The sequence below is a fragment of the Petaurus breviceps genome, unplaced genomic scaffold, assembly GCF_028583685.1.
Source record: "Petaurus breviceps papuanus isolate PSGF00001 unplaced genomic scaffold, PetGlider_PUasm1.0 80, whole genome shotgun sequence".
NCBI lineage: Eukaryota > Metazoa > Chordata > Mammalia > Diprotodontia > Petauridae > Petaurus > Petaurus breviceps.
Window position 1 is genome coordinate 20,307,821 of NW_027186540.1, and position 27,304 is coordinate 20,335,124.

Here is a 27,304-nt window from a genome sequence, read left to right on the forward strand (position 1 = left end):
TAATGCCATTGAACACTCAGAACCAATAGGTGGAAGTTGTAAAAAGGGCAAAGTTAAGGCTTAATATCAGGAAAAACTTAATAATTAAAGCTGTCAAAAAAAAAATAGGAATGTGCTGCAAGGTAGTGGATTCCTCCTCCTTGAATGAATGAATTAACATTTATTACATGCTCACTATTGGACAATAATTGTACTTAGCTCTGGAAATACGAATATAAAAATCAAGGGCATTCCTTGTCCTCAAAGAGCTTACACTGTAATTGAGAAAAATAACACATAAAAGGAAGTAATGGTCAGTGAACTGGAAAGTCTAAAACAGATGGTTAATGAGTTCACAGGGACGTAAGAGTGACACTCTTTCCAGTAGAAAATGAAGTAATGATTTGGCTATAGTTCTAGAAGTATGAAGTGGTGGGGAGGTATAGAGGGTATTCACATCTGGAAGGCAACAAGCAAGGTGGTCCAGATGTAGGATGTCCCCAAAGTCTTAGTGTAGTTCTATGTTATTAATGCTTACATAGGATTAAAGTTTACAACAGCATTAAGATTTTGGGGATACCCTATATAATGATCCACATGAGGCACTCAACAAACTGGGAAACTGGGGCCCTGAGCCATAAGTAACTATTTTTTAATTTCATTTTTATTTTGAATTCACATTCTCTCCTTTCTTCAACCCCCTCATCAAGAAAGAAAGAAATACAATAACAATTATACCTATATAGTTGTGCAAAATATATTTCGTATTAGCCATATTCTAGGAAGAAAAAGAAAATGAAAAAATATGATTCACCCATCAGTTCTCTATCTAGATGTGGATAGCATTTTAGATCACAACTTTGGAGTTGTGGTAGATCATGATTTTGATCAGTTACTAAGTCTTTCACAGCTTTGTTTTGCTTTTTAATGATACTGCTAATTACTGTGTAGGTTGTTCTCCTAGTTCTGCTTACTTCATTTTCTAAGGCAAAAGTTACAAAACGGAAGGGATTAAGTTCTCCAGGGCCTCTGGTCCCTTCTGCAAAGTGGCTGCTGACAATGGCCAAGTAGTAGAAATATTCAAATATGGGGAGGCTAGGTGGGGTAGTGAATGGAGCACCAGCCCTGGAGTCAGGAGGACCAGAGTTGAAATCCAGCCTCAGACACTTAACACTTACCAGTCATGTGACCTTGGGCAAATCACTTAACCCCAATTGCCCTGCCTTCCCCCTTCCAAAAAGAAAAAAAAAAAAAGGAAAGAAATATTCAAATGTGGACTAGATGACTACTTTTCAGGTATGTTATAGTAGGGATTCCTTTCAGGTATGGATTGGACAAGAAGGCCACTGAGGTCAGCTCCAGTTTTCCAATTAAGGGCTTCTATGATTCCTACCTTAGATACTCACTGTTACAAAGGCAATTCACTAAACCCTTCAAAGCCTCATTTGTAAAATGAGATCCTCATTTACTGTATGCTTACACTTCATACTACATACATAGAGGGTTACTGTGAGAAAGTCAAGTCGAGTATTTACTAAATACCCACTATGTTCCAGGCAGTAAAACATATACTATTAAAACTGGAAAACTGTTACTCTAGTTTGAAAGCATGAAAGCATTATAAAGAAACAGACCTTAGACATTCACCTACTGTATAATATATTGAGTGTAGAGTACAATCCTTAATAAAATATTTTTAAAGAATGAGTAACACATTTCCACATGTATCTAACACATATATCAACCAGGAAAACAGTATTTATGAATTAGACCTATATAAGGCATCTAATTATTATTTGTCTTTAAAATTATAGAAAAATCACTAAAAATTAATTCAACTTTTACATAAATTTTATATGATAATAAAAACCAGTATTTCAAAAGATGCTTAATTTCACTGATATAGATCAGTTGTCCTCAAAGTCTTCTTCTCAGACCCCTGGGATTCTCCAAGAGCCTTTCTATGAATCAGTAAGATCAAAATTATTTTCACAATTATTACTAACATTTTATTTGCCTATTAAAATAATCCTGTATTGTGATGATGCTTGATTTTCTTCATATATTTCAACCAAAACATAGCAGATTGAATGCAGGAACAGCTATAAAATTCCAGATATCTTCTATTAAGTCAGACATTAAAGTTATTTGCAAAAATATGTAAAATAATACCATTCTTATTACTAATGTTTTCTTTTGGAAAATACAGTAATTTTCATTTAAAATGTCATATTAACATGTGACGGGCTTATTAAATATTCTAAAAGGTATATTTTAATTTCTAATATGGTAAAACAAAAGCTCTTTGAGATTATCAGTAATTTTAAAGAATGTAAAAAAAAACTGAGATCAAAAAGTTTAAAAAACGCTGATGTAGATAATTCCTCTACTGATATAGATGGTTTTTATTGACCTAGTATAACCTAAAAAGTCATCTTCTACTGGCCAAGCTTCAGGAGGTAACAATCGCTATAATTCAATGGGAAAAATACCACTTTAACCCAACAGTTAATGGAGAAACATAATATATTCATTTTCAGTTAGGTCTGACTCTTCATGAATCCATTTGGGCTTTTTTTGGCCAAGATACTGCAGTGGTTTGCCATTTCCTTCTCCAGTTCACTTTATAGATGAGGAGACTGAGGCAAAGAGGATAAAGTGACTTGCCTAGGATCATACAGTGTGTGAGGCCAGATTTGAATTTAGAAGATTAGTCTTCTTAAATCCAGGCCCAGCACTCTATCCACTGTGCCACTTAGCTTGCCCTGTACAATCTACAAAGGAAAAATAAAAAAGCCTTCCACTTCAAAAGCCACTGTACCAAAATGGCCATGGAGATCAAGGCAACAGTCAAATATAATTCTAGAAGACAAATGATAAAAGTTGGTATCCACTTCCTGACAAAGAGGTGATAGATACCAGGCAAAGAATGAGATACACACTTTTTTAGGTAAGGCCAATACAATAATTTAATTCGCTTGATGACACATATTTCTTACACACAAAAGATTTGTTTTTATTTTTATTTCTTTTCCAAGTAGGAAGAAGAAAAAAATACTTGTTTAATTGAAAAGAAAAAAAATTGTGGAAAAATTTTCAAAATAGTAATGGAAAAACTAGGAAACAAGATAACTCATTTGTTAAAAAGTGTTAGGAAGACAACAGTAAATATTGCAGAATTACCAAAAATGAGTTTGGCTCCATTAACATCTCTTATGCTAAAGGACTCTCAAATTTACGTATGCATGACCAGGATGCTGAGACTTTGTTTGTGGCTTGGTTGAGCCTTGAATTCCTTGGAGCAGAAATGGTGAAGGAGCTAAAATGGACCAGAGCCTGTGAATGCCAGTGTGGAGCAGGACCTCCCCAGAGAGCTGGTCAAGGAACTGGGAGCTGTCTGACAGTGAACCCAAGTGACAGTCTGTTGAAGCCAGGTAGAATCTGGGACCATGGAAGGGGATCCAGGGAATCTGAGAACAGGCCCGGTAATGGAAATGTAAATTTAAAGATCTTCCCTGCCCCTAGGCTAAAGTGCACCTTGAGCCTGGGGTGGGAAGCTTGTTTTTCAGTAGATACTTTTTGATTGGCCAGTGGGTCAATAAGGTTGTTACATTCTCTGAGCCAGGAGAAGGCTATATAAGCCCTGATGTGAGGCTTTGTTTTGGGGCTCACTTTGAGAAGTTTTCTGTGATTTGATCTGGATTCTGGAAAGCCGTTGTCCAGAGCCCCCCAGCTTTGAAACCCAGATGTTCATTGGGTATGGATGTAATGGCTGGACAGTTTGAAATCTGTCTATTTGATCTGTTTCTGTCTTGATAATTCTGTCTGTATATTCTGAAGTTCGGGGTGCTGACCTCTTTCCCCTGAACTAGGTAAATGATACATGTTTGACTGATTAAGTCAGCTTATTAACCCATTTTGAGTTGCTTTCCTTTATCAAAGCAGATCTAAGAACCTGTGTGAGCAGCCACCCTGGGGAAGCTGGGATGCTTGCTACTACAGGCCCCAAGCAAGATGAAGAAAAGACCTCTCCTTGGGTAGTGAGTAATTATGGAATTATAGTTTACTAGTGACCTAAAGGGTAGAGGGTTTTGTGTATAATACTTAGTAAGACTTTGCTGAATAAGTGACTGATTGTACTTTGAGTACTTTGACTATTGTTACTGATTAGTGACTTAATGAGTTAATCAAGACTTTGCCCCAAGAGTTGGAAGACTTTGAGACTACTGATAAGTGACTAGTTGAGTTAATGAAGACTTTGCCCCAAGAGTGGAAAACTTTGAGACTACTGATGAGTGACTGATTGAATTAACTTAAGAGTGACTATTTTGTGACTGATTGAATTAACTTAAGAGTGACTACTTTGAGACTATGTTGTGAATATTAAATTGTGATTTTCTGTGTTAAGTTGAAATATGGTGAATGCTGTGTTTTGAATTATGCTGTACCTTGATTTTCCATGGATGTTTTCAAATAGTGATCACTATACTGAGTAATCAGAACCTTAATAAAAAGCTTTTCACAGTAGCAGTTCTTCTGGAAAGCTTCTGTGCATGGCATTACACCCCCCAATCCTTCATTTTACAGATGAAGTTAAATGACTTGCTCAAGGTCACACAAGCAGGTAATGACAGAAGTGGGATATTGGGATATTAACACTGGTGTTCTGACTAAATCTAAATCCAGAGCTTTATAAACTATGTCACGTAACTGGAATATAAACAAACTCTGTCAGCTAGGAGGTAAAGTATATGGAGGGAGAGGCCGGGAGTCAGGAAGACTCATCTTCCTGAGTTCAAATCCAGCCTCAGAAACTATGTGACCCTGGGAAAGTCACTAAACCCTATTTGCCTCAGTTTCCTCATCTGTAAAATAAGCTGGAGAAAGGAATGGCAAACCACTCCCATAATATCTTTGCCAAGAAAATTCCCAATTGGGTCATAAAACAAATCAGACATGACTGAAATAACTAACCAACAACAAAAAAAAATTCAACAATTTTCCAACACATACATTTGTTTAGGTATTATTTAAGAACTATAACTTTTCACACAGTATTTTTCTGATCTTGGTATTTTAATAACCATGACCCTACCTACCCTAAACAAGGTTGTTGTAAGGATCAAATAACATATTTGTAAAGCTTTTTGCAAACCTTAAAGTGATACAGATATATAATGTAATATATATAAATGCTAGCTCTTATTAATATAATGAGAGTACCCTAAATTTTCAAAACATTTTCCTTCTTTCTTTTTTTTTTCCAAATCAAATGCTTTATTAACTTCTGGTTGACATCATTCATTTCCGCCAGATTTCAAGTTACAAATTTTCTCCCCATTTTTCCCCTACCACTCCAAAATATCGATCCCACTGGATATGCCCTCCTCCAATCTGCTCTCTCCCATATCTTCTCCCATATTCCCTTCTACTTTCCAGTAGGGTATGGATCTCTATGCCCCAGTGCCTGTATATCTTATTTCTCAGTTACATGTAAAATAATATTAATAAGAGTATATATATTTTAAACATTTGATTTTAAAACTTTGAATTCCAGATTCATTCCCTTCCTCCCTTGTCACCCAGCCTTACTGGGAAGAAGAGCAATTCAGTATAGCTTGTACATGTGTAGCTATGCAAAACATTTCCACAGTGGATATACTGTAAAAGACTATATTTCCCTCACTCCTATCCCACCTCCCACTTGTTCTATTCTCTACTTTGATCCCATCCCTTTTCAAAAGTGGGTGAACCTAGAAATCATCCTTCAAGAAATTCTCAAGGAAAACTGCCCTGATGTTTTAGAACCAGAGGGCAAAATAGAGGTTAAAAGAATCCACTGATCACCTCCTGAAAAAGATCCCAAAAAGAAAGCTACAAATTCAAAACATTATATTTATGGATTTTAATGCCTGAAAAGAATAATCAATAATGAAAATATGATCAAAACATGCAGGGTCCCATGGAAACTAAGAGATGATTTGATGAATACCGAATGGGTTAAAGAACAAGTTACAGAAACAGACTACAAGCCGACAATATAAATACAACAAATCAAAATCTATGATGCAGCCAGCCTATTATTCAGAGGTAAATTTACCTCCCTGAATCCTTATATCAACAATCAATCAAAAAGCATTTATTAAACTCTTATTATTATATGGCAAAATCTGTGCTAAGCAATAGGGATACAAATACAGAAGTGAAATATTTTAAAGAGGCTTTATTAAGGAGTAGTATGTAATACACATCTATAGGAGGAGATATACTTTATTAGCATATAGGAAATGTTATATTTATTTTATTTTATTATATAAGAGAATCAAGAAAGGGGTGGCTAGGTGGCACAGTGAATAGAGCACCAGCACTGGAGCCAGAAGGACCTGAGTTCAAATCTAGCCTCAAATACTTAACACAAAAACTAGCCGTGTGACCTCAAGCAAGTCACTTAACCCCAATTGCCCTCCAAAAAGAGAATCAAGAAAGGCCTCACATGGAAGAAAGTGGTGACTCAGTTAAACTTTGAAGAAAACCAGGGCTTCTAAGAGGCAGAGGTGAAAAGAGCGTATATTTCAAAAGGAAAAGAGAAAAATAATGCTATGTTTTTGGCTACACTAAAGAAATTTAAAATGAACAAATACGTTAGCAGCAAACAAAGAAAGAAACCATTAAGATTAAAGAATTTTGTAAAAGAAAATAATTAAATTTTTTAAAAGAACAATGTAAATGGTAAACCATTAGTTAAGTGTAAACAAAAATAAGAAAATGGGAAACAAAATTAGAATGAACAATAAAAAAGCAGAGAACAAAATGGAGTAAACTATAACCAATGAAAAAAGAGAGAATATAATATATAATGAGAATATGAAAAACTACAAAATCTCTAAATTGATGATGATTGATGACTGCATAAGCAAATTTTGAAGGAGAAACTGATCATTCACAGAAAAGGCACAACTGATTCACAAATTCTATCAAGATATTTAAAGAACAAGTAATTCCTTTAATTTTTAAGCTATTTCAAAAAAATTAGAAAAGGCACCTCTTTCCAAAAGCAAAATACCAAACCTAATAAGGATAAACAGAGAAAGAGTTATGGACTAATGTCATTAATGAATAATGATACAAATTTTTTACATAAAATGCAAGCCAAAAAAAAGCAATATAACCCCAAAAGTTATTCATTATGGCCAAATAGAATTTGTACCAGGAATACAAGGATGGCTTACTATTAGGAAAATCACATAAAAAATAATACCACTAATAAAATCCATAAATTCATTTTATGCAAAAATACCTGTGGTAAAATATAATATCCATGATTTTGTATAAGAATGGAAGGACTCGGGGCGGCCAGGTAGCATAGCAAGTAAGAGCACTGGCTCCAGTGTTGGGATGACCTGAGGATCTAATCCCAGGCTCAGACACTTAGCACCCACCCAGAAACACCTAGCCATGTAACTTTGAGCAAGTTACTTAACCCCGATTGCTTAGGAAAAAAAAAAAAGAAAAAGAATGGAAGGACTCTCTTAATATGAAAAAAGTCACATCAACAACTAACAACCTACTAACAATTAACAACTAAAATTAAGACATCTCCAATAGGATATCCCAAAGACAATCTCTGTCAACTCAACATGTCCACAACTGAACTCATTATCTCTCCCAAAAAAATCTTCCCCTCTTCCTAATTTTCCCATTATTGTCACCTCCCAGTCACCCAGGCTCCCAATGTCGTAGGCATCCTCCTCCTTCTCACTCTCACTCCCCATGTCCAATCAGTTGCCAAATCCTGTCAATTTTACCTGGTAATATCTCTCTTATAGACCCCACCCCCACATCCCATCTCTTACTACCATCTCTTCAAACACTGCCAACATCCTGGTGCAGGCCCTTATCACCTCAAGCCTGAACCATTGCAATAACCTTCTGACTGGTCTCCTTGTCAAAACATCTCTCCCCAGTTCAATGCATTTTCCACTCAACTGTCAAAATGATCTTCCTAAAGCACAGATCTGACTACAACCAATCCTTCATCTCATTCAATAAATTCAAGTGGCTCCAAATTACCTTCAAGTTGACTGGCTTTTAAAGCCCTTTAAAACCTGGATGCTACCTAACTTTCCAAACTTTTTACAAATTACTTCCCCTTCCACATACTCTAGTGACAAAGATCTCCTTACTGTTGCTCAAACAAGACAGTCCATCTCCCAAATCTGTGCATTTCCATTGGCTGTGACTCATTCCTGAAAAGTTCTCCTCCTTCATTTCTGACTCCTTGCTTCTCTATCTTCCTTCAACTCCCAGCTAAAATCCCACTTTCTACAAGAAACTTTTTTGTTTGTATACAGTGTTTGCATGTTAACTCTCCTATTTTACCGGGAGCACCTTGAGAAAGGGGATTGTTTTTTTGCCTTTCTTTGTAACTCTAGCATCTGGCATTGTGCCTAGCTCATAATAGGCACTTAAGGAATGCTTGCTGACGACTATACAAATGTATAAATTTATAACCAAATTTTTAAGAGATGAGCAAAGACTATGAACAGCAAATTCTTGAAACCCAAATTATCAATAACAAACTCTCTAATAAATCAGAGAACTAAAAATTACAATAATTCTGAGATACGCCCACTAAAATAACAAACTTTATATTTCAATCCTGATATGGCTATGGGAAAAATTTATCCTTATATTAGTATGTTAGTGTGAGACGGCAGTTAAGTTTCCACAGAGCTATTAAAAAAATTACTGAAGTAAAAACTACTGATAATGAATTAGGAGAAACAGTAAGGAGTTAAGTTTCCATAGAATTGCTAGACATTACTAAAGTAAGATAAAGGGAGTTAGCAGAGAGCAGGTGGACCTGACCAATCAGAAAGCAGCGGGTGGTCCTGGGAGACTCTCAGACCAGGATAAGGACTGATCTGGTTTAAACCAGTGAGGGGTCAATGACTGAGTATTCCAAATTTACTACAGCACTTGCTTCATAAACCTCATGCATATTATGTGACACATCCCAAAAGGAATTAGAACCTCATTAGTTGAACATGGGATATATGATAATGTATGATGATGGGAGAAGGGCCATGTGTAGGAGAAATATGTAAAGAGCGTAAGGGAAAACTGAAACCCTGAAGAAAAGGAACCAATATGTCCTCGGAAGGGAGAGTCCCTCCACACCAGACTAAAGGTATAAAGCTTTCCTCATCTTTGTATTCTCCCCCAAAGGTGTTTAGCTTCTCTGAAGTTCTCCTTAAAAAACCTCTTTTGATACCCAAATTTTGGTGTGGAATGTGTTTGTGTTTCTAACATTAGTAACAAGAAAAAGAAATCTGAACACAAATATTCTAAGTAGCATAATTTTTTTAAAAAGCAAAAACAAAAATAAAAACAAAAAACACCTAGGAAACAAACTATGCACCCAAGAATTGGAAGAAATGCTCACCAAATGGTAGCTGTGCAATGTAACAGAATGTAATTGCATCATAAGAAAGGTCAAAAAAGAGGAAGGCATAGCAAGAGATGCTGAATAAACAGAGCCTAGCGGAACACCTACACTTGGGAGACAGGAAATGGTGCTTACAGTGAAGGAGTCTTCAGCAAAGGATATTAAGTCAATCCAGTGAGCAAATAAGGTAAAAAAGAACATGAGGAAACATCGGTATCTCAGAAGCCAAGGGAAGAAAAAATATCTAGGACAGTAGTTGTCACAAAAGATGCAGAAGACAAGAAGAATGAGGATTGAGAAAGGGCCATCAGATTTAACAGTTAAGAAGCTTGATAATCTTTTCAACCATTTGGTACACCAAGAAGTCAGAAAGCAGGAAGCTAAGAAGTGGTGGGTACTGAGGAAGGAGAGGCATCAAATGTAGCCAAATGTTTCTAAGAATTTCAGTGAAAGGAAGAAAAGATATGGTAGTAACTTGAGAGAACTGAAAGGTCAAGTGAAGGTTGTTTGTTTTTTTAAAGATGTGTTAGATTTGAACATGTATGTAGGCAGCAAAGAAAGGGACAATGGATAAGAGACTGAAGCTGAGTAACAGAAGGTAATGATAAATGAGATAGATAAGTTTCTGAAGGAGACAGGAAGGCATAGTCTCAACCTCACAAGTAGAGAGGTTAAGTCTTGACAAGCAAGGAAAAAGGCCACCTTCCTCTGAGACAATAAGAGGAGGAGGGAAGGATAGGCAAGACATGGAGAATATGAAGCAGTGGAAATAAGGTAGCCTAGTAACACAACTAGCCTTTATATAGCATTTTAAGGTTTCCAAAGCACTTTACATATGCTATCTCAGTTGGCCCTCACAGCACAATTCCAGGTAGCTGCTTTCCCACTTTAAAGATAAGGAAACTGAGGCTGAGAGATTAATTAGCTGCCTACCCCAGCTATTATGGAAACAGCTATTAAGCGTGTGAGGCAGGACTGAACTCTAATTTTCTTGTCTCCACCTTTGTTAACAATAAAGCAAGGGGACTATAGGAAACAAAAGAACCTATTCCTATTTGTAAAAGAAAGGGAAAAGTTTAAAAGAAAAAAAATACAAAAGAATCATATCCAGAGCTACCTTCCCACTATGACAAAACAAGAAATGAGAACTTGTAATTTCATTGGTATATGAAACTAGCAGATAAGGAAACTCCCTGTACCAAAGCAGTCTGTTATCTTCTTTACAATTCATAGTTTTAGAAAGCTGAGTAGAACAAGAAGGGCCTTTAAAAGGGGAGATGATTTGAACTGGGTTACATAGCCAGTAAATGTCAGAGGTAGAATCTGAACCCAGGTAGGTCTTCCTGGCTGTGCCAACAGGTATCTCTACCCATGGGATGAAGGAAGAATGTAGAACTTATTAATTAAATTTTATCTTCTTTTTTAAAAAAATCTTAAATTTGAACCCATCTTTCCAGCATGTTAATATATATTTGGTTCCCAATTCTGTTATCCAATGGTCATTCCAGCTCTGCATCCATCTTCTGAAAATGTGGTAAATATGCCATCCATGCTTTGTTGAAATTATCTGTGAAAATATTCAACAGAACAGGGCAATGGACAGAGTGCTGGGATCCTGAACTAGGTAAGGGTCTTCGTCCAGAATGACAGTAATCCAATAATGATAATTCTTTGGCTTGTCAGTTGTAAAAGTATTACATTCCTCCACCTTGTTTACATGGCCATTGAAACTTAATTTTCTTGCTGAAACTTAATCTCTGCCTTTCAGAATTTCTCTTCCTTCAAATATCATATATTTCAAAAAGCCTTCCCAAGCTAAAGTGGCTTCCATTCATCCTCAAATTTTCCCAGATCATTTTAACTGGCCATCATATTACTCTCCTAAACAATCAGCTTCCAGTTTCTCTTGACTACAAAACAATCTTCATACTAATCCTACATTAATGTTCTTAAAACTTCCTTTACCACTCTCATGAATTACTTGTCTATGTGCATGTTATATATTCACCTCATTCTAAAATAACATGAACTCCCTGAAGCCAGTTATTTTATAATATTTCAATACTTATATCCTCAATGCCTAGCCCAGTGCCTTGAACACTTCGGCTTAAAATAAATGCTTATTATATGAATGAATATAATGTCAAATATTCTAACAACTCTTACAAAAGAATGTATTGGTGTTTTTAGGGGGGGGGGGGGGGGGGGGGGGGGAGGGGGTCCAAGAGACTTCTAAATGACAGCAGGAGAATGAAAGATTAACAGGATTGTTTCTACTGTTTCTATTAGGGACTGGAAAAGCTGACAGTTGCAGTGTGGAAAGGGTAAATAGGAAAGTCAGAGGGGAAGACTAATGAAAATGAATCAGGTTCCAAATAAGGTCTCAAGAATAAAGGCAGGAGGGGCAGCTAGGTGGGGCAGTGAATAGAGCACTGGCCCTGGAGTCAGGAGGACCTGAGTTCAAATCCGGCCTCAGACACTTGGCACACTGATACAAGGATGAACTGATACAGTCCTTGTTCTCAAGAAGCTTCAATTCTATTTCGGAGAAATAATATGTATGTAGAAAATCAGTCTGTTTATTCTCAAGTTTATTTAAGACAAATCCATTCTTTTGCAAAATATTCTTTTTTACTTTATTGAATTTTTCAATACTTGCTCTACACCTATTATTCATAAGTTGTGCTAGGCAGGATGGGGGACTTATATAAGATCCAAGCCTTCAGGAGCTTACAGTTTTGTTGAGAAAAGATAAACACATAAATAATTATAATAGAGAGCATAATGTCAAAATGGAAGTGGTATATGAGTTCACTGACAGGAGAAACTGCTTGATGCCCTAGGCTTGTAAAAAGACATTGGAATCAATTTAAGTATTTGTTACAAAGTAGGGCTTTTGGAGAGAGGCAATGGAGAGGAGAGCGGTGAAGAGTGGTTAGTAACTGTGCCTTTGTTGATTAATGAACTGGTAGAAATAGATATGGAAAATAGATAGTGAAACATTTAAAACCAACTCAGAAAAGGGAATTTCTAAAAGGTACACAGACAAGGAGGGCAGTGTGGGTACTACTGTGTTAACATTTCATATGCACTTTAAAAGAAAATCAAGATGCATGTTCTCGAGATTCAGTTTTGTATTGAATTCTTTTTCTGTTCTATGCTGAAATATTCAAGGTTATTGATTTTTTTAATTATAATAAAAAAGGAAAAAGTTGTAAGAGGCATTAAAATTTATATATAAACAGCTCTTCAATCAAAACTCTCAGAATTTATAAAATTACAATAGCTGTTTATAGCCATACTATCTCTAATAGCCATCCTTCTCTCACATCTCTAACCTGTTAAAAATTGGGAAATGAAACAGAAAAATCTAGGGCCAAAAAGTCTGAGCTGCAAAAGAATAAAGAGGTAACTTTCACAAACTTTCTTATTCTTATACTCTAGCCAATAAAGTTTGTTCTACTTCTCCCTCAATGGGAAAAAGTTTATATGTGGTGTGTGTGTGTGTGTGTGTGTGTGTGTGTGCATCTATAGCTATATATAGACAGATAAATATAGGTACACACATATATTTAATTAAATATACCAAATCACTGCTTAGTTACATTTAAAATATAGTATGGAAAAGTTTGCAACATGTTGATTTTACTTTCAAAAAAGCAAAGTTTTTATAGATATAAACTTGATGTCCTTCCTAGAAGTATCTTAACCTTAAAAGAAGTTTCCCCTTAATTTGAATTGTTGTCGGACTCTTAGAATGAAATTCAAGGAAAAAAAAATTACATGAGTTCTAGCTTCTGCATGCCACTTGAAAGACAGGTCCAGCAAACGCTGGATAGGCAGCAGTAAATTTAACACCACTCTTTTCCATAAGCCAAGTTCATGTGGCAATAACATAAACAGTTTTATGTCTTCCTGATTTAGGCCTAACTGAGCAGCAAAATTACACAACTAATCTTTTAACTTAGTATTAAATCAAATATCTTTTGTAAATACACTTTTGAAAGTCAATGTAGTCTAATGAATAGACTGTAAACCTTGGATTCTGATATACTGGAGATTCAAGTCCTTGCCTCTGACTCACATTGGCCATGTGACACAAGGCATATTATTCAACCTCTATAGGCAACCCTATAAGACAAAGTTCAGTTCTCAAGACTAAGTAACAGACAAACTGTGGATCTGCATCATATATATGCATACAAACATACATACATACACACATACACACACACACACTTTAGGGCATTTAATATATTTTAAGTGGTTAGAAAACCAAGACATTCTATATAAGTATGTCACTAACCAGCTAATAGAACCAATTAGGTTAAGATGTTTAGCTATTTTCTACTAAGTTTGTACCCTTACTACCAAGTCATTCTCCCTAAACGCTGGATACCTTCTGAATACATCTTTCCTTTTTCAATTGGAGAATTCCAAATTCCCATTTCAACATATAAAATCTAATCTGTCTAGTTTGATGTGGGAATGAAATATGCCAAATAAGTGAATTTTTCTAATGATTAAAGCTTACCCTATCACCTAAGACAATAAAATTTTCTTTCGATAATTTCATGGAAATCATTCTAAAATGTTTATTTTCTTGTCTTGTTAAATGCAATATAATTTAACCTTTTCTGTATCATCCATATGAACTTAATTGTCCTGTGATATAATAGTCAAGCACGAAGGGCTCCCTGCATCAATACCTAATATCCCAAAGAAGTCTATCTTGGTCTCCTTTTTAAAGTTTTCCTGTCTTGTCCCAATCAGCATCACTTTTAGTTACTGTCAGCCTATCTCTCTATCAATATCCTTCTCTTCTCTTTCTAATTTATAAACTGAAAAAAGCAAGCCAGTTAGAATTCTGGGTAAAAAAGAGTAAATGAGTGGGATATAGGGGCTCTGGTGTTAATTAAGTGTATGAATGAGTTTTAATAAATCAATTTTGGTCACACAGAAGCCTTTCTTTGCTTACTTCCTGGTAAATGGCTAAATGACCTATAGATAAAAGAAATGTCCTAGTGTTACCAAGAGAAACTGATCCCAAAATTTTCAGGAATAGGGAACTTCCAGATGTAGGAATTCCCCCTATGCTTGCAAGTCCGCAACTTATAGTCTTAAAAAGTGGTTTGGAGCACTCAGACGTTAAATGATTTACCCAGGGTCACACAGCCAATGTTTGAAAAGTAGGGCTTGAACCTAGGTCTCCCTGGCTTCAAAGGCTGGCTTTACTGGTTAAACAGCACCACTTCTCTATTACCATATCCATCCAGTTTATTCCCACTGGAATAATAAACTCATTAATCTGCTTAAAGAGTTATCACTATTAAGATGAAAAGGTGTTTTTATTTCTTAATTCAGCTAATGTTTTATTTCAGTAGGGTATGGGTCAGTCTTTCTGAATTAGAAAGCAAAGATTTCTAATGGTAGATATAATAACACATAACTAAAGGAAAAGATTAAACAAAACTATATTAGTGATTGTATTTTCTTAAGATTTTTTTCCTCACAAAAACAGTAACATGGTCATTTGGGGAAAAAAAAACACCTTACCTCTATCTAGTTCCTGGGTGTAGGGAATTCCAGATGTGAAAACAACCTTCAAGATGTGATCTGCAGCTCCAGAGCAAGACATATAGGTCTTCTTTAACATAGCACAATCTAATATTTCCTGGATCGTTATTATGAACTGTACGTCAATCTAATTGATTTCTTTGGTAATCCTATATATTATTCTGAGATGAAGTGAATAAATTTTACCAGTTTGCCAAAGGGATCCACCAAAAAGATTAAGAAAACCAGTTAGAGATCTGCCTGAGACACTGAAAGGCTAAATGACTTGCCCTTGGTTACATCTAATAAGAGTCAAAGGTATAACTTGAATCTAAGTCATTCTGATTTTGTGGCTGACCCTCTCTATCCAATATGCCAGAATGGCTGTCTAGGTGTTCTTTTTCAGGAAAAAAAATATGCCACCTGCAGACGCCTTCAACACAATTCAAATGATGAGAAAAGAAATTATGTAACATGATTTTACAGTGATTACAAAACAAAAATAATTAAGCTGTTTTATCAGGTTAAAATGGTTGAGGTTTCAAAATATTGCTTAAGATCAGAAACACTACTAACAACAACTACTTAAGGATGTTTTATGTTTTAAGCATTTTAGATTACAATTTCTTTGCCATAATCGTACTTAGTCATTTCATTCATTATTCACAAACTCCAAGAAACCTAAAGAAAATGTCATTAAATTACTTCCTGATCATGAAGATCAATATGGCAATATGCTTATTCCCTACTCATTAAGAACAGAAACTGAAAAGCATTCAAGGAATACATAACTGCTTTAAAAAAATTTTTGCCTCCATCACAGTATTTCCAATAAGGAAAACAAAATAACCTCAAGATACACAAAATGACCTCAAGATATACGATGCTCAGTACTTCTGAATATAACCAGAATAACTGTCACTCTCAAATATACTTTACTATACTTTGAAAGAAAATCCCCAAAGGTGGGGGATCCCAAAGTATTAAATGGCTAAAATTGGATGCATAGTTATGTTGTAAACACAAAACATGAAAACAGAAGTAACAATGTTGCTACTAAATGATATGCAACAGTAATACTGTCAATGACAATAAAAGAAACTAATTCAAGTAAACTAATTAACGATTTTCATCATCATAAGATACTAGCTGAAACCAGCAATACTAAAGTTTCCTATTTTTATTATTTATTGGAATTGAAAAACCACATATATTCTCTAATTCTCAACTACTCTCTGAGTTATAACAATACCAGATCATCATACTGCAATAGCTAGAAGTCATAAAAATCTTTTTAAAATAACAGGTAGTGCTAGAAAAATGTTATGACAGTTCTACATCTGAAAAAATACTTTTTCAAGATCAGATTCTTACACCCCTCTTTTTGAAATATACTTCCACTTAACTCATTTTTTAAAAAGTTTACTCCCCCTCATGTATTTATTTCAATCGCCATTATAGGGAAAATAATACAGCAAATATATATATATATGTACTTTTTGAGGGGGCGATGGGAAATGGGTAGTTTCGAGTAAGGCCACCAAAATCTCTCAAGAATATGTGTATGTGGGAGAGAGAAAGGGAGGGAGAGAGAAATTGCCTACTCAGCGCCCAGGACACCACCTCATTTCCCTAATAGGGATGAAAAGCTCAGGCCTCTGGTAGCTTCCAGCTGACGCCAGTGTTCTCCACACCAAACCCCCCCCCCCCCTTTTTGACAAAATCTTCAGATAAAAAAGCTATCCCCCCCGGGGGGGGGGGGGGGGGGGGGTGGTCTAAAGGTGGCGGAGCGCCCCCCCCGGGCCGCCCCCACCCCCCCCGTGCTCCCCCCCCCCCCCCCCCCCCCCCCTTTTTTTACGAAATCTTCGATTGAAAAAGCATCGCTCGCGGGGGGGGGGGGGGGAGGGGTCGTCTCAAATAGGTGGTACTAGGATCCCTCTGGGCAGCCCTAAGCCTGAATGTCTTCATGCCCCACGCCTCCCTCCCTGGGATCTGGTGCATCAACACCTAAAGACATCTTATGTGGGTCCCCTAAAGGAAGCTCTGCCCAGGCGCACGACGCATCATCTCGGAGGCTCAAACCCGCGTCGAGGAGGACGAGGAGGAAGAGTTTCGGCCATTCCCTTCCCTGGCTACTAAAATTACAAGCTCCATTTCCTGTCCCTGGGTTGACGACCAAGTCACCTCGGGGAGAGAGGTCCTTTCCCCGGGCTCGGTGCCAACCTGGGCCACCCCATCCTTGCCGGGAGCTGGAGAGCCCCTTGGCTAACCTTCGCTTGGGTACCACGACCCCTCCCCCTATCCAGGGGAGGGCGAAGGAGAGAGGCTGGAGCTCCAGAGTCTCGGGCACTGCTCCCTGCCCGGCTCGCGCGGGCCGCTCCCCTGCCCTGCCCTCCGCGCCCGCCACCCCACGGGCCCGGGCGAGCACCCACCTCTCTGCAGGAGCTTCACTTCCCCGTTCTCCTCTCGGGGCCCTCCGGCCTCGCCCGCCCCGGCGGCGACGTGCCTCCTCTTCTCCTTCTCCCGCTTCTCCTTGGGTCTCCGAGGCTTGGCGTTAGCGGCGGCCGGGGCCGGGAGCAGAAGATGGTGGTGAGGCTGAGCGTGAAGCAGCGTCGGGGAGACAAGCAGTTTGCGGGGCAGAGGTTGGGGAGAGAGTGAAGAAGAGGAGGAGGAAGAGGAGGAGGAGGAGGATGAAGAGGAGGAGGAGGATGAAGAGGAAGAGGAGGAGGAGGAGGAAGTGGTGGCGGCGCCCGCGGGAAAAGAGAAGCCGCCGGGAGGGGTGGCGGCGGAGGCCACGGCCGCGAAGCTCCACAACGCGGGGCTGCCATAGCTCTGAGGCGGAGGCGGCTGCTGCCTGCTATTGCCGCCGCCGCCGCCGCCCCCTTCCCCGTTCACTCTTCGCGGCGGCTTCTTCTCCTCCGTCCGGACCTTCTTGGCCGACAGAGAACATGACGGGTCCCGAGGAGAGGGAGGCGGCGGTGGTTTGCAGAACGACTCTTTCTCGGGGGCGGCGGCAGCGCCGTGGACGGGGCTCAGCGGCTCCGCCATTTTGCGCTCCTGTTGTATTTACTCTCCCTCCGCTTCGAAGCGCAGAGGCGAGAGGGGCGGGCCATCATCGAGAGGGGAGGGGAAGACGGGGAAGGGGCGGAGCGGAGGAGGGGCGGCTCGGAGGCGTTCTCCATAGGAGGAGCGGCGTTGAGGGATTCCTTCTCTCGCCAATCATTCTCGCGGACGCGAAAAGGAGGGGTGGGACCGAAGAGCAAAGAGGAGAAGTTGAGTAGGGTTCTGCGGCACGCGGCGCGAGACGGGGAGGGGGCGGGGCGGGGCGGGGAGGGGAGGGGAGGGCCTGCCAACTGCCTCCGGTATCGGTGCCTCCCGAGGCTCGCAGGGGTGACAGCAGAGCTTGGGGCCCCGCCCGAGATGCCCAAATCCTCCTCTCCCCAGGTCTCGCACCTCTCTGCCAGTACAATTATTTTTTCCCCCTCTTCTCTTTTCTTTTCCGCTTCATTACCTTCTCTTCCTGTTCGCTGAGCCCCTTCCTGACTCACTGATCTCTGACGACTTCATTTCAGGGGTGTTCAGAGGAGGGAAGCTGCGGGGGAGAGTAAGTCGTTTTTTCAGTTTAGGTCTCTTTCAGGGATGGCGGAAGGGAGCTCGAGTCAGTGTTTCTGACCAGATTCCAGTGCTGCTGCTGCTGCTGCTGCTAGCGTCGGCGTCGTCGTCACTGCCATCTGCCTTTGGACATCGTTTTCCTGCTTGCCCCGAGGGTTCTCGAAAGCCGGGGTCAGTCTGTCTCTGGTCCGCCAACCTTCACTAAGTGCCTACTGGGTGCCAGGCCCTGAGGTCTTTCTCACCTATCGGGACTGGGTGCTCGCTTATGTAAGAAATTTTCCATTACAAATGTTACGTTTCAAAATATTGGTTTGTTTTTTAATGAAGAAACAAAGGTGTTTTTTTTTTCTTTCTGAATCATCTCGGTCGATTAAAAAAGTATAGCTCAAATAGCTAATTGTAAGCTGAGTCCAACAGAAAAGCCGTTGGCGTTTTTTTAAAAAGCCAATTTATCAGTTTATCTGAGAAATTTAAGGGTTTTGAGCAGTACTGTTCTAATAAGGTTACTGTGTTTTTTGAGTACTTTATTGCGTATCCTAGCTGTTTTTGTGGACCTTGTATATTTAAAGGGAAAGGAATTTGAGAAATAAAAAAAAAGTAATTTGATTGTAATAACTGGTAATGCTAAAAGTGATTTTTCCCATTAGCTTTTGAAACTGATTTAACATGTCAGAATTAAGGAGTAGATTGCAAAGTTCCGTTAGTCAAAACGAGATGACTAGTGAATAGGAAGAGTGATTTTTAACTTAACCCTTAAAATTGACTGAAGATATAAGTAGGGAAAATGTCGGGAAAATAGATTATAAAATTGTATTAGTAAAGACAAGAGACGATGTGTAAACAGAGATACATTTAATTAGTACTAAAAGTACTCAATATATTTAAGCTGTATGCACTTGAAAGTTTCTGATAGCCCCTGAGATCAATCTTTGTCCAAGTGGAAGTATTACTGCCTACCCATTCCTGTAACCTCAAGAAGTGGGGATTTTAAGATTTTCTTTTTACAGTTAAAATGTCTTTGTCATCTTTGCCCTGACCCTCAAGATTATTGAAAAATTCTCACTGGGGATAAAAAAATAACAGACTTTGTTGTGCTATGAAGAAGTTGTCCTGTAATGTCTGGGTTTTCTACCTCATGATATGGGATCCTAGATATTTTTGGAACTGTTTTTTGTGAGAATCATTTCAAATGCATTTCTAATTACAGTTAAATTTTACTTTTAAAAATTTATGAGTGTCCAGGAATGAGCATAATATAATGTAAAAAACACTGTATTTGAAGTCAATTGAAGTAAGTTCAAAATTCTGTTTCTGCTGCTTTGCTACCAGTGTGACCTTGGGCAAGTTACTTGTTAGTATCTCAGTTTTCTCATCTGTAAAATGAGGACGTTGCAATAAATAAAGAATTTTCTTGTTCTAAATCCTATGATCCTATATCACTTGGAAAGCCTAAACTTGAAATAAAAACCCCAAGTTTGAGTCATTAGGTCTTCTACTATGGGTTTGTTATTTGACCTATATGAACTACTGTTTCCCTTTCTGTAAATGGAGATGATATTACTTTTACTTCCTACTTTCCTTTTCTTTGTATCTTCAGCAGTTAGCAGTTCCTGCCTAACACATTTTAATAAATGCTTGTCAACTTACTGAGTAGCAGACTGACTGAGGGTATTAGACACAGCTAGGTAACATAGTGGATAGAGTGCAGGACTTGGACTAAGGAAGAGCTGAGTTCAAATTCCATATATGTGACCCTGGGCAAATCACTAACTCCCAGGTTTGTTGTGAGGATCAAATTAATTAACATACATAAAGCCTGTACATATGTTTTTATTTTTTTTTACTAGCAAGAATAATAATTATAGCTGTTATTTATATAACCTTTTGAGGTTTGCAAAGCACTTTACAAATATACCTCATTTAATCCTCACAACTCTAGAAAGTAGGTTCTGTTATCTCCATTTTATAAATAAGGAAACTGAGGCAGACAAAGGTTAAGTGACTTGCTCTGGTTCACACAGCTAATGACGTAGGCTAGATTTGAACTCAGATTTTGTTAACTCCATGTCCATCTATCCACTACACCATGTAGTACAGTGTTCTTTACTTTAAGTCTGAGGAATCCACATTATAAAATGGAATCCAATATATAAATGTAAGCAAATAGTAGTGGTATGTTGACAAATATTAGTGATTGTCCAGCTCATATTTAGGACAGCTTTGCACATGTTCCTCTACTAAGATTAATTGAAAATAGTTTTTAATTAGAGTTAGCATTTGTGAGCTGGGATTTATTTTAAAACAACATGAATATGATTCCATAAAATAAAAGATTAAAAAGATGATGTAGTTATTTAACAAGTAAGTACAAAATACATTTTGTAATCAATGTAAGAAGAATTTTAAAATAATTCCAAAATCTTTATCCAACTGCAAAACATTTATTGGTTTTGTTTTCAGATCTTTTCAATGAAGAAAAGTTTAAAGTTTTAATCTATTGACTAACTGGAATTCTCCCAAAGTATCTTTCACATACCTATCCAACATCTTGTTTTACTACTACATTCTCTTATCTAAAGTAAATGTCTGTTGAATGGGCTAAATAGAAGTGCCTGTATTTCAAAGTTGCTCTGAAGGTTTTGCTGAGTTTTCCCACCACCACCACTATACCTGACCATTGGGAGAAACTAATTTCCATAACCATCCTGTAATAAAACCTGTTTTTCCTTGGTTCATTTGAGACAAGGTTGGAATATTTCAAAAGTAATTTTTATGAGAAAACTAATGGAAAACAAACAGCATTCCCTTACTTCTTACCACTGCCACCACCCCCCACACACTCCCCTCTCTAAAGGGGAAAAACTGAGTTTACAAAATACAAATTTCTAATCTTAACTAACATTTAATCAAAGATTATCTTAGCAACTACTGATTACATGGTACCCAGTTCCCAGTCTCTTTCTCTCAAATCAAAATTTTCTACATTGGATTATAATCTTTGCTAGAGAACTATACTTCCATTTCCATCCCAAGGTTATTTAGGATTGACACTACTACTAGCATCTTCAAGCCTCCCCAAACCTGCTGGCATTATCATTTTGAGATGTGACCCTCAAAGGGTCCTGGGCTAGACTTTATTTTTTTATTTTTGTACCTGTCTTGACTCTCTTGAGTTTCTGCCTGGTCTCTGGCACACTGGATAAAGCATTTCCCATCTATTCCCAAAGTTCCATTTCTTTCTGATTCTTCACCGTCACTCCAGATCATCTACTGACTTTACCTATAAACACCTTCAGTCTATTCCTCAAGGTTTTCTATGTTCCCATGATCCAAAAAAAAAAGCCCTGTTCTTTCCCTAAACTTCCTCTGGTGATTCTCATGCATTAGATGACAGAATTTTAATCCATAAGCAGATATACTTTGGGGCTAAATTGAACTTAAGACTAATGTCAAATGTCAATTTTTTTTTCTTATTTTTATTCTTGTTACAAGGAAGGACTCTAGGAGGTAGGGGAATGTATTGGGGAAATGTAGGTGATGTAAAAACAAAATATAGTTTAAAAAATTTTAAATATCAACTGTACAGATGCGAGATGTCTAGCCATACCTTCCTTAGCAGTTCATGTGAAAAAGATACAGAGATCTGTCTGACTGCACCATAATACAGATACAAGTTGCTGTTTTGTTTTCTGTGGCAACTTCTGTTTTAGAATGATGGAAGTGAGAGTTGCACTCAAATTTACCTTTGTTATACGCCATATGAAGTATGATGTTGAGCCCTTCGCTTTACATTGCAGGAAAGACATTGACAAGCTGGAGTATTCTGAGAAAAGGGGAGTTGGGATGATGCAGGGCCTTGAAAATTATACCATATTTGAATCATGCCATATTTGGGTGAAGCATAAAGGATGCTTCACCCAGAGAAGAGAAGATTTAGGGGAGGCTTGGTTATTATTGTCTTCAGATATTTGAAGAATTGTCATATGAGAAAAATAGATTTGATTTACTCTGTTTAGCCCAAGAGAACAACTGGGACTACCACATAGAGGTTACATGGAATCTCAATATAAAAAAGATTTTCCTAACAGAGTTGTCAAAAAAATGGAATTGACTACCCTAAGAACTATTGAATTCTGTCACTAGAAGTCTTCAAATAGAGGCAATGCTCAATTACTTGTTGGAGATGCTGTAAAAAGCATACATGTTTCAAGTTGTGATTAGACTAAATGGCATTTAAGATTTCTTCCAACCCTGGTTCTTTAATTCTATATTATGAAGTGGGAAAAAAGATTCCAATATCTGTAATAAATTTGTTTTTCAATTTTCAATTAGTCCAAACTCAAGTAGATTTTGCAGAGAAGGTACCAATTTGCCTAGTAGAGGGAGTTTCCTAACCTGGAACATAATCTTTTCTAATGAAATCACACAAGTCCAGGTCCTATTCCTGTCCCTACTAGATGAAAACATAGTTGAATTCCTGAGTTACTATATAGCCTTCAATACATGAGATTGCTAACCCAATTGTTTTAGCTAGAAGCAAGTGAGATAGCTCTGTAGTTATCCAAATAAGGAAAAATTGTTAATAATCTAAAAATACATATGCATAGCAAGAAAATACAGCAATATGTATCCATACGTGTGCTCTTCAATTCATGTCCCCAGTTTTCTCTCTCCCTCTCTCTTTCAACTTGCTCATAAACTAATACAATCCAATTCAACAAACATTTCTCCAGTGCCTGCTATGGTCAAGGAATTGTGTTGGTGTTTTGGTTGTTTTTTTTTTAATGAAATTAGATACAACATCAGCCCTCAAAATTATAAACAAATCATAAAGAAAAGATGATGTGAGGTATGTATGAAATAGTATATAAATAACCATGATATTAAGGCAATATATATATGTATATATATACATATATATATATATATATAGGGTTCTTAGATTTAGAACTGGAAGGGACCTTAGAGATCCTCATTTTGTAGATGTAGAAAGAGGTCCATGGAAGCTAGGTGACTTCCCCAAAGTCATACAATTAGGAGATGAAAGTTGGGATTTGAACCCAGGCCTCCAAATCTAAACACAGTGCTTTTTCCACTTTTATCGTACTGCTTCATTCTTTCCTTTAAGAAAGGGGTGGCTAGGTGGTGCAGTGAATAGAGCACCAGCCCTGAAGTCAGGAGGACCTGAGTTCAAATTCAGCCTCAGACATGTAACACAAAACTAGCCTTGGGCAAGTCACTTAACACCAATTGCCCTACCTTCCCCTCTCCAAGGAAGAAAAAAAAGCAAAAAACAAAAATTGAAAGAGGAATGATCACTTCTGATTGGGGAAATCAGAGAAACCTTTATGTAGCAGGAAGCACCTGGGTTGAGCCTTGAAAGGAGGTAGAAAGTCCAAGAGGTTAAGTGACTTGCTTTCCTTCTCTATACCTAATCTCATCTCTTGAAGAACAGTTGATCTGTTCAGTTATGAGTTGTGCGAACCCTTAATGTCTCTGAATGTTTTTCTTTGTCCTTTTCCTTTAACCCCTCTGGACCTCGGTTTTCTTAGCTATAATGTAAGTGTTGGACTAGCTGACTCTAAATCTTTGGGGACATGCTAAGAATGACATACATTTTTTTCCATGTCTTTTGGCAAGATGTTTAGGACTAGAGGGAGGACTTGGAATTATTTAATTCTGTAATTCTTGTTGGGGAGAAGGAGCTGAAACAACAGTACCATGGACAAAGTAATGAGGCAGTAGCCCTGGTGTAAAGGGACCATTCACAGTCTCACAATGACCCTACTTTAAAATTAGGCATCAAAATAAAATGTTATAAACTTCAAGCATCAGCTAGACAGTTCTCTTTAACTCAGTTCCCCTGTTAGGTGTGAGATTCTCTTGTCTACATTAAGTTCTGTAAAACTTAACTCTGTAAAACAAGATAATATAGGAAGGAATACACTTCAAAGAACACAATGATGACCTCACTTTTAGGTAGGCCACTGTGATGACCCATCTCACAGAATTTTTATGAAGAAAGCACTTCAAAGTTCTAGTATAAATGTGAGCTTTTATTTTCTCCAAGTTTCCCAGACATGCCTGAAGAGCTGATCTTTTTCAAATTTTCTCTATAGCAAGGAAGGTCTTTAAGTATTGGATTTCAAAGAATTTTCTTGAAAAATACAATGCAGAATAAAGAGCTAAGAAATCAATAGAATAAATAAGTAAGTTGGAGTAAACTCTAAAGATAATCAACAAAGCAAATAATTGAGCAAAGTAATTGCTGTAAAATTTGAAAGCAATGTTTGCTTTGAATAGTAAGGAAGTGAATAGTAGGAGACTTTTTTTCTAACATGAATATTCCTTCATATTCCTCATTGTTGTTTCCTAAATCATTCTCTTTTAGTTTTAAAATCAAGTAAACATGAAGTTAGGGTAAAGGGGGAGAAAGAAGGGAAAACCAGAAATGGAAGCAACCGTCCAAGAGAACTTATAAAGGTACCAGTCCATGTTTATTTTTTAAAAAGGTATCAGTACATTTTACTTTTTTTTTTAATTTCAGTTCAATTTAAAAAGTTTGGGTGAGTCACTTATATGACTTCACTGCAGTACTATAGTGGACAGGCTGCTGGTTTCCACTCCCATCTTGCTTTAGGCACTTTTTAGCTGTGAAATTCTAGGCAAGTCTCTTAACTTCTCTGAGACTCAGTTTCCTCATCTGTAAAATGAGGTTGGTTTTAATAACCTCTAAGGTACCTTCCAACTCTAAACTTATGATACCTTGTACTTTCTTAAAAAAAAAAAACCATAGTTTTATTCCTGCTTTGACCTTATTTTGTTTTTGTTGTTAAGAGAGGAAGTTAAGATGTCACTGGCTTTCTTCAAGACTCAACTCAAATTCCATCTTCTGCAAGGAAGTCTTTCCTTATCACCTCACTCCAAGTACCTTTCTTCTGAGATTGCCTCCCACATACACTTTATACATCTTCTACGTATATACTTGTTTGCATGTCATCTCTCCCATTAGAATTCGAGCTCCTGGAGGGAATTTTTTTTTTTAACTTTCTTTATATCCCCAGGAGTTAGCACTATTTCTTGTGGATGATTCTGCTGGTTGTAGTTATATAGCAAGGTAGAAAAATAGAAAGCTGACATAGGTGAGGCAGCTATTTGAATGTTACATTTTAAAGCCAAGAAGGATAGAAAGTTGGGGGGTGGGGAGTGCCCAGAAAAACTCAGTAAATTAGAACCATCCTTGAGTATTTTGTGAAGCCTCCTTCTTGTGACTGATTTTGCTTCCAGAATTCAAATATGGAAGGCTCCTCCTACTTTACTCTAACAAAGAGGATGCAAAAGCTCTAAAAATGTTTTTCTATCTTCATTCCATCTGGAACCCCATTAGAAAGGAAAGTAGGATTTCTATATTTCTGACTACTGCTGCTGGTGAAGAGTTATAAGAATAGATTTTAGAAGCCAGATCAGCATAATTTAGCTAAACATTAACCAAGAAAAATAATGTAAAGGAAAAATAGAATCTGCTTTAAATATATATTTAGAGAGGAAAAAGGAGTTAAAATCTTAAGTGGTACAGTGGATAGAGTCTTAGGCTTGGAGACAGAAAGACCTAAGTTCAAATTCTGCCACAGATACTTACTAGCTATGACCTTGGGCAAGTCACTTACCTCTCTTAGTCTTAGATTCCTCACAGGTAAAATGGGAATGATAATAGCACCAATCTTATAGAGTTTTTGTGAGGATCAAGTGAGATAATTTGCAAAGAGTTTTGCAAATTAAAGCATTATATAAAACCTAGATATTATTAAGTAAAAGTTAGGTATAAGGATTGGATCTATAGTTTCATAGGTGTAGGGAGAGAAACTTCCTCTACCAATGTAGATTGACTGAAATTTATAGTCTTAGAAAACTGCCTACAACACTGAGAACTTAAGTGCTTTGACCAGGATCTAAAGGCTAGAATGTGTTAGAGGTAGGAAATTAACCTAGGTCTTCCTGACGGAGACCAGCTGTCTTATCTGGGATTCCATAATGTCTCTCCAAGTAAAAGATAAGCTGAATAATAAGAGATTACATCTTTATAGTGCTTTGTATTTGTGAAAATATTTATAGGTACATTCTTTATCCACATAGCAACACATAGCAATTTAGTAGTAAAAATATTTTCAATCCTATTTTACAGATGAGAAAAGTGAGAAAAAGAGATTAAATAACTGACCAAGATTGAATAGAAAGTTACTCAGAGTTTAGACTAGAAACTTCCTATATTTCAAAACAGACTTCTTTGTGTGGTGAATATTATTTAATGATCTAGGATGTGTAGATAATACAATTAAAAATAATAACTAGCATTTTTATGTCACTTTAAGGTTTGTAAAGCACTTTACATATGTTATCTTATCTGATCCTCACAATCACCTTATGAAGTAGGTGGATATTATTATCCCCATTTTACATATGAGGAAACTGAGGAAGAAGTAATGAATATACTAATAACGGAATCATATCTAGGATTCTGGCAATAAACATCCCTCCTGTGCCTTACCCCCCCAAATATTAGGCAGTGATTCAGGGTTGTAACTCATGAAGAATACGTTCACTAAAGAGGAATTGTGACCATATAATTGAATACAGTATGTAATAGTAAAACTATTTTTCTTGGCTTTGGAATGTATTTTATGATATTTTCACAGTGCATTTATCTTTTAA

The 27,304-nt window shown here is 37.4% G+C and overlaps 1 protein-coding gene and 1 long non-coding RNA gene across 4 annotated transcripts in view; one reads left to right on the top strand and one right to left on the bottom strand.

Annotated features, from left to right (window-relative positions):
- Positions 1 to 18,043, bottom strand: part of LOC138176035 (lysine-specific demethylase RSBN1L-like) — an 86,411-nt gene extending 68,368 nt beyond the window's left edge. For all 3 annotated transcript variants that reach the window (XM_069106772.1, XM_069106773.1, XM_069106771.1), the window contains exon 1: positions 17,416 to 18,043. In XM_069106772.1, the coding sequence (XP_068962873.1) occupies positions 17,416 to 18,031 (616 nt within the window). In that variant the 5' untranslated portion in view covers positions 18,032 to 18,043. The remainder of the gene's footprint in view (positions 1 to 17,415) is intronic.
- Positions 18,044 to 18,306: 263 nt separating this feature from the next.
- On the top strand, positions 18,307 to 20,078 carry LOC138176037 (uncharacterized). Its single transcript, XR_011172148.1, has 2 exons — positions 18,307 to 18,427; positions 18,621 to 20,078. It is a non-coding gene; the product is annotated as an uncharacterized lncRNA (long non-coding RNA).
- The last annotated feature ends 7,226 nt before the right edge of the window (positions 20,079 to 27,304 follow it).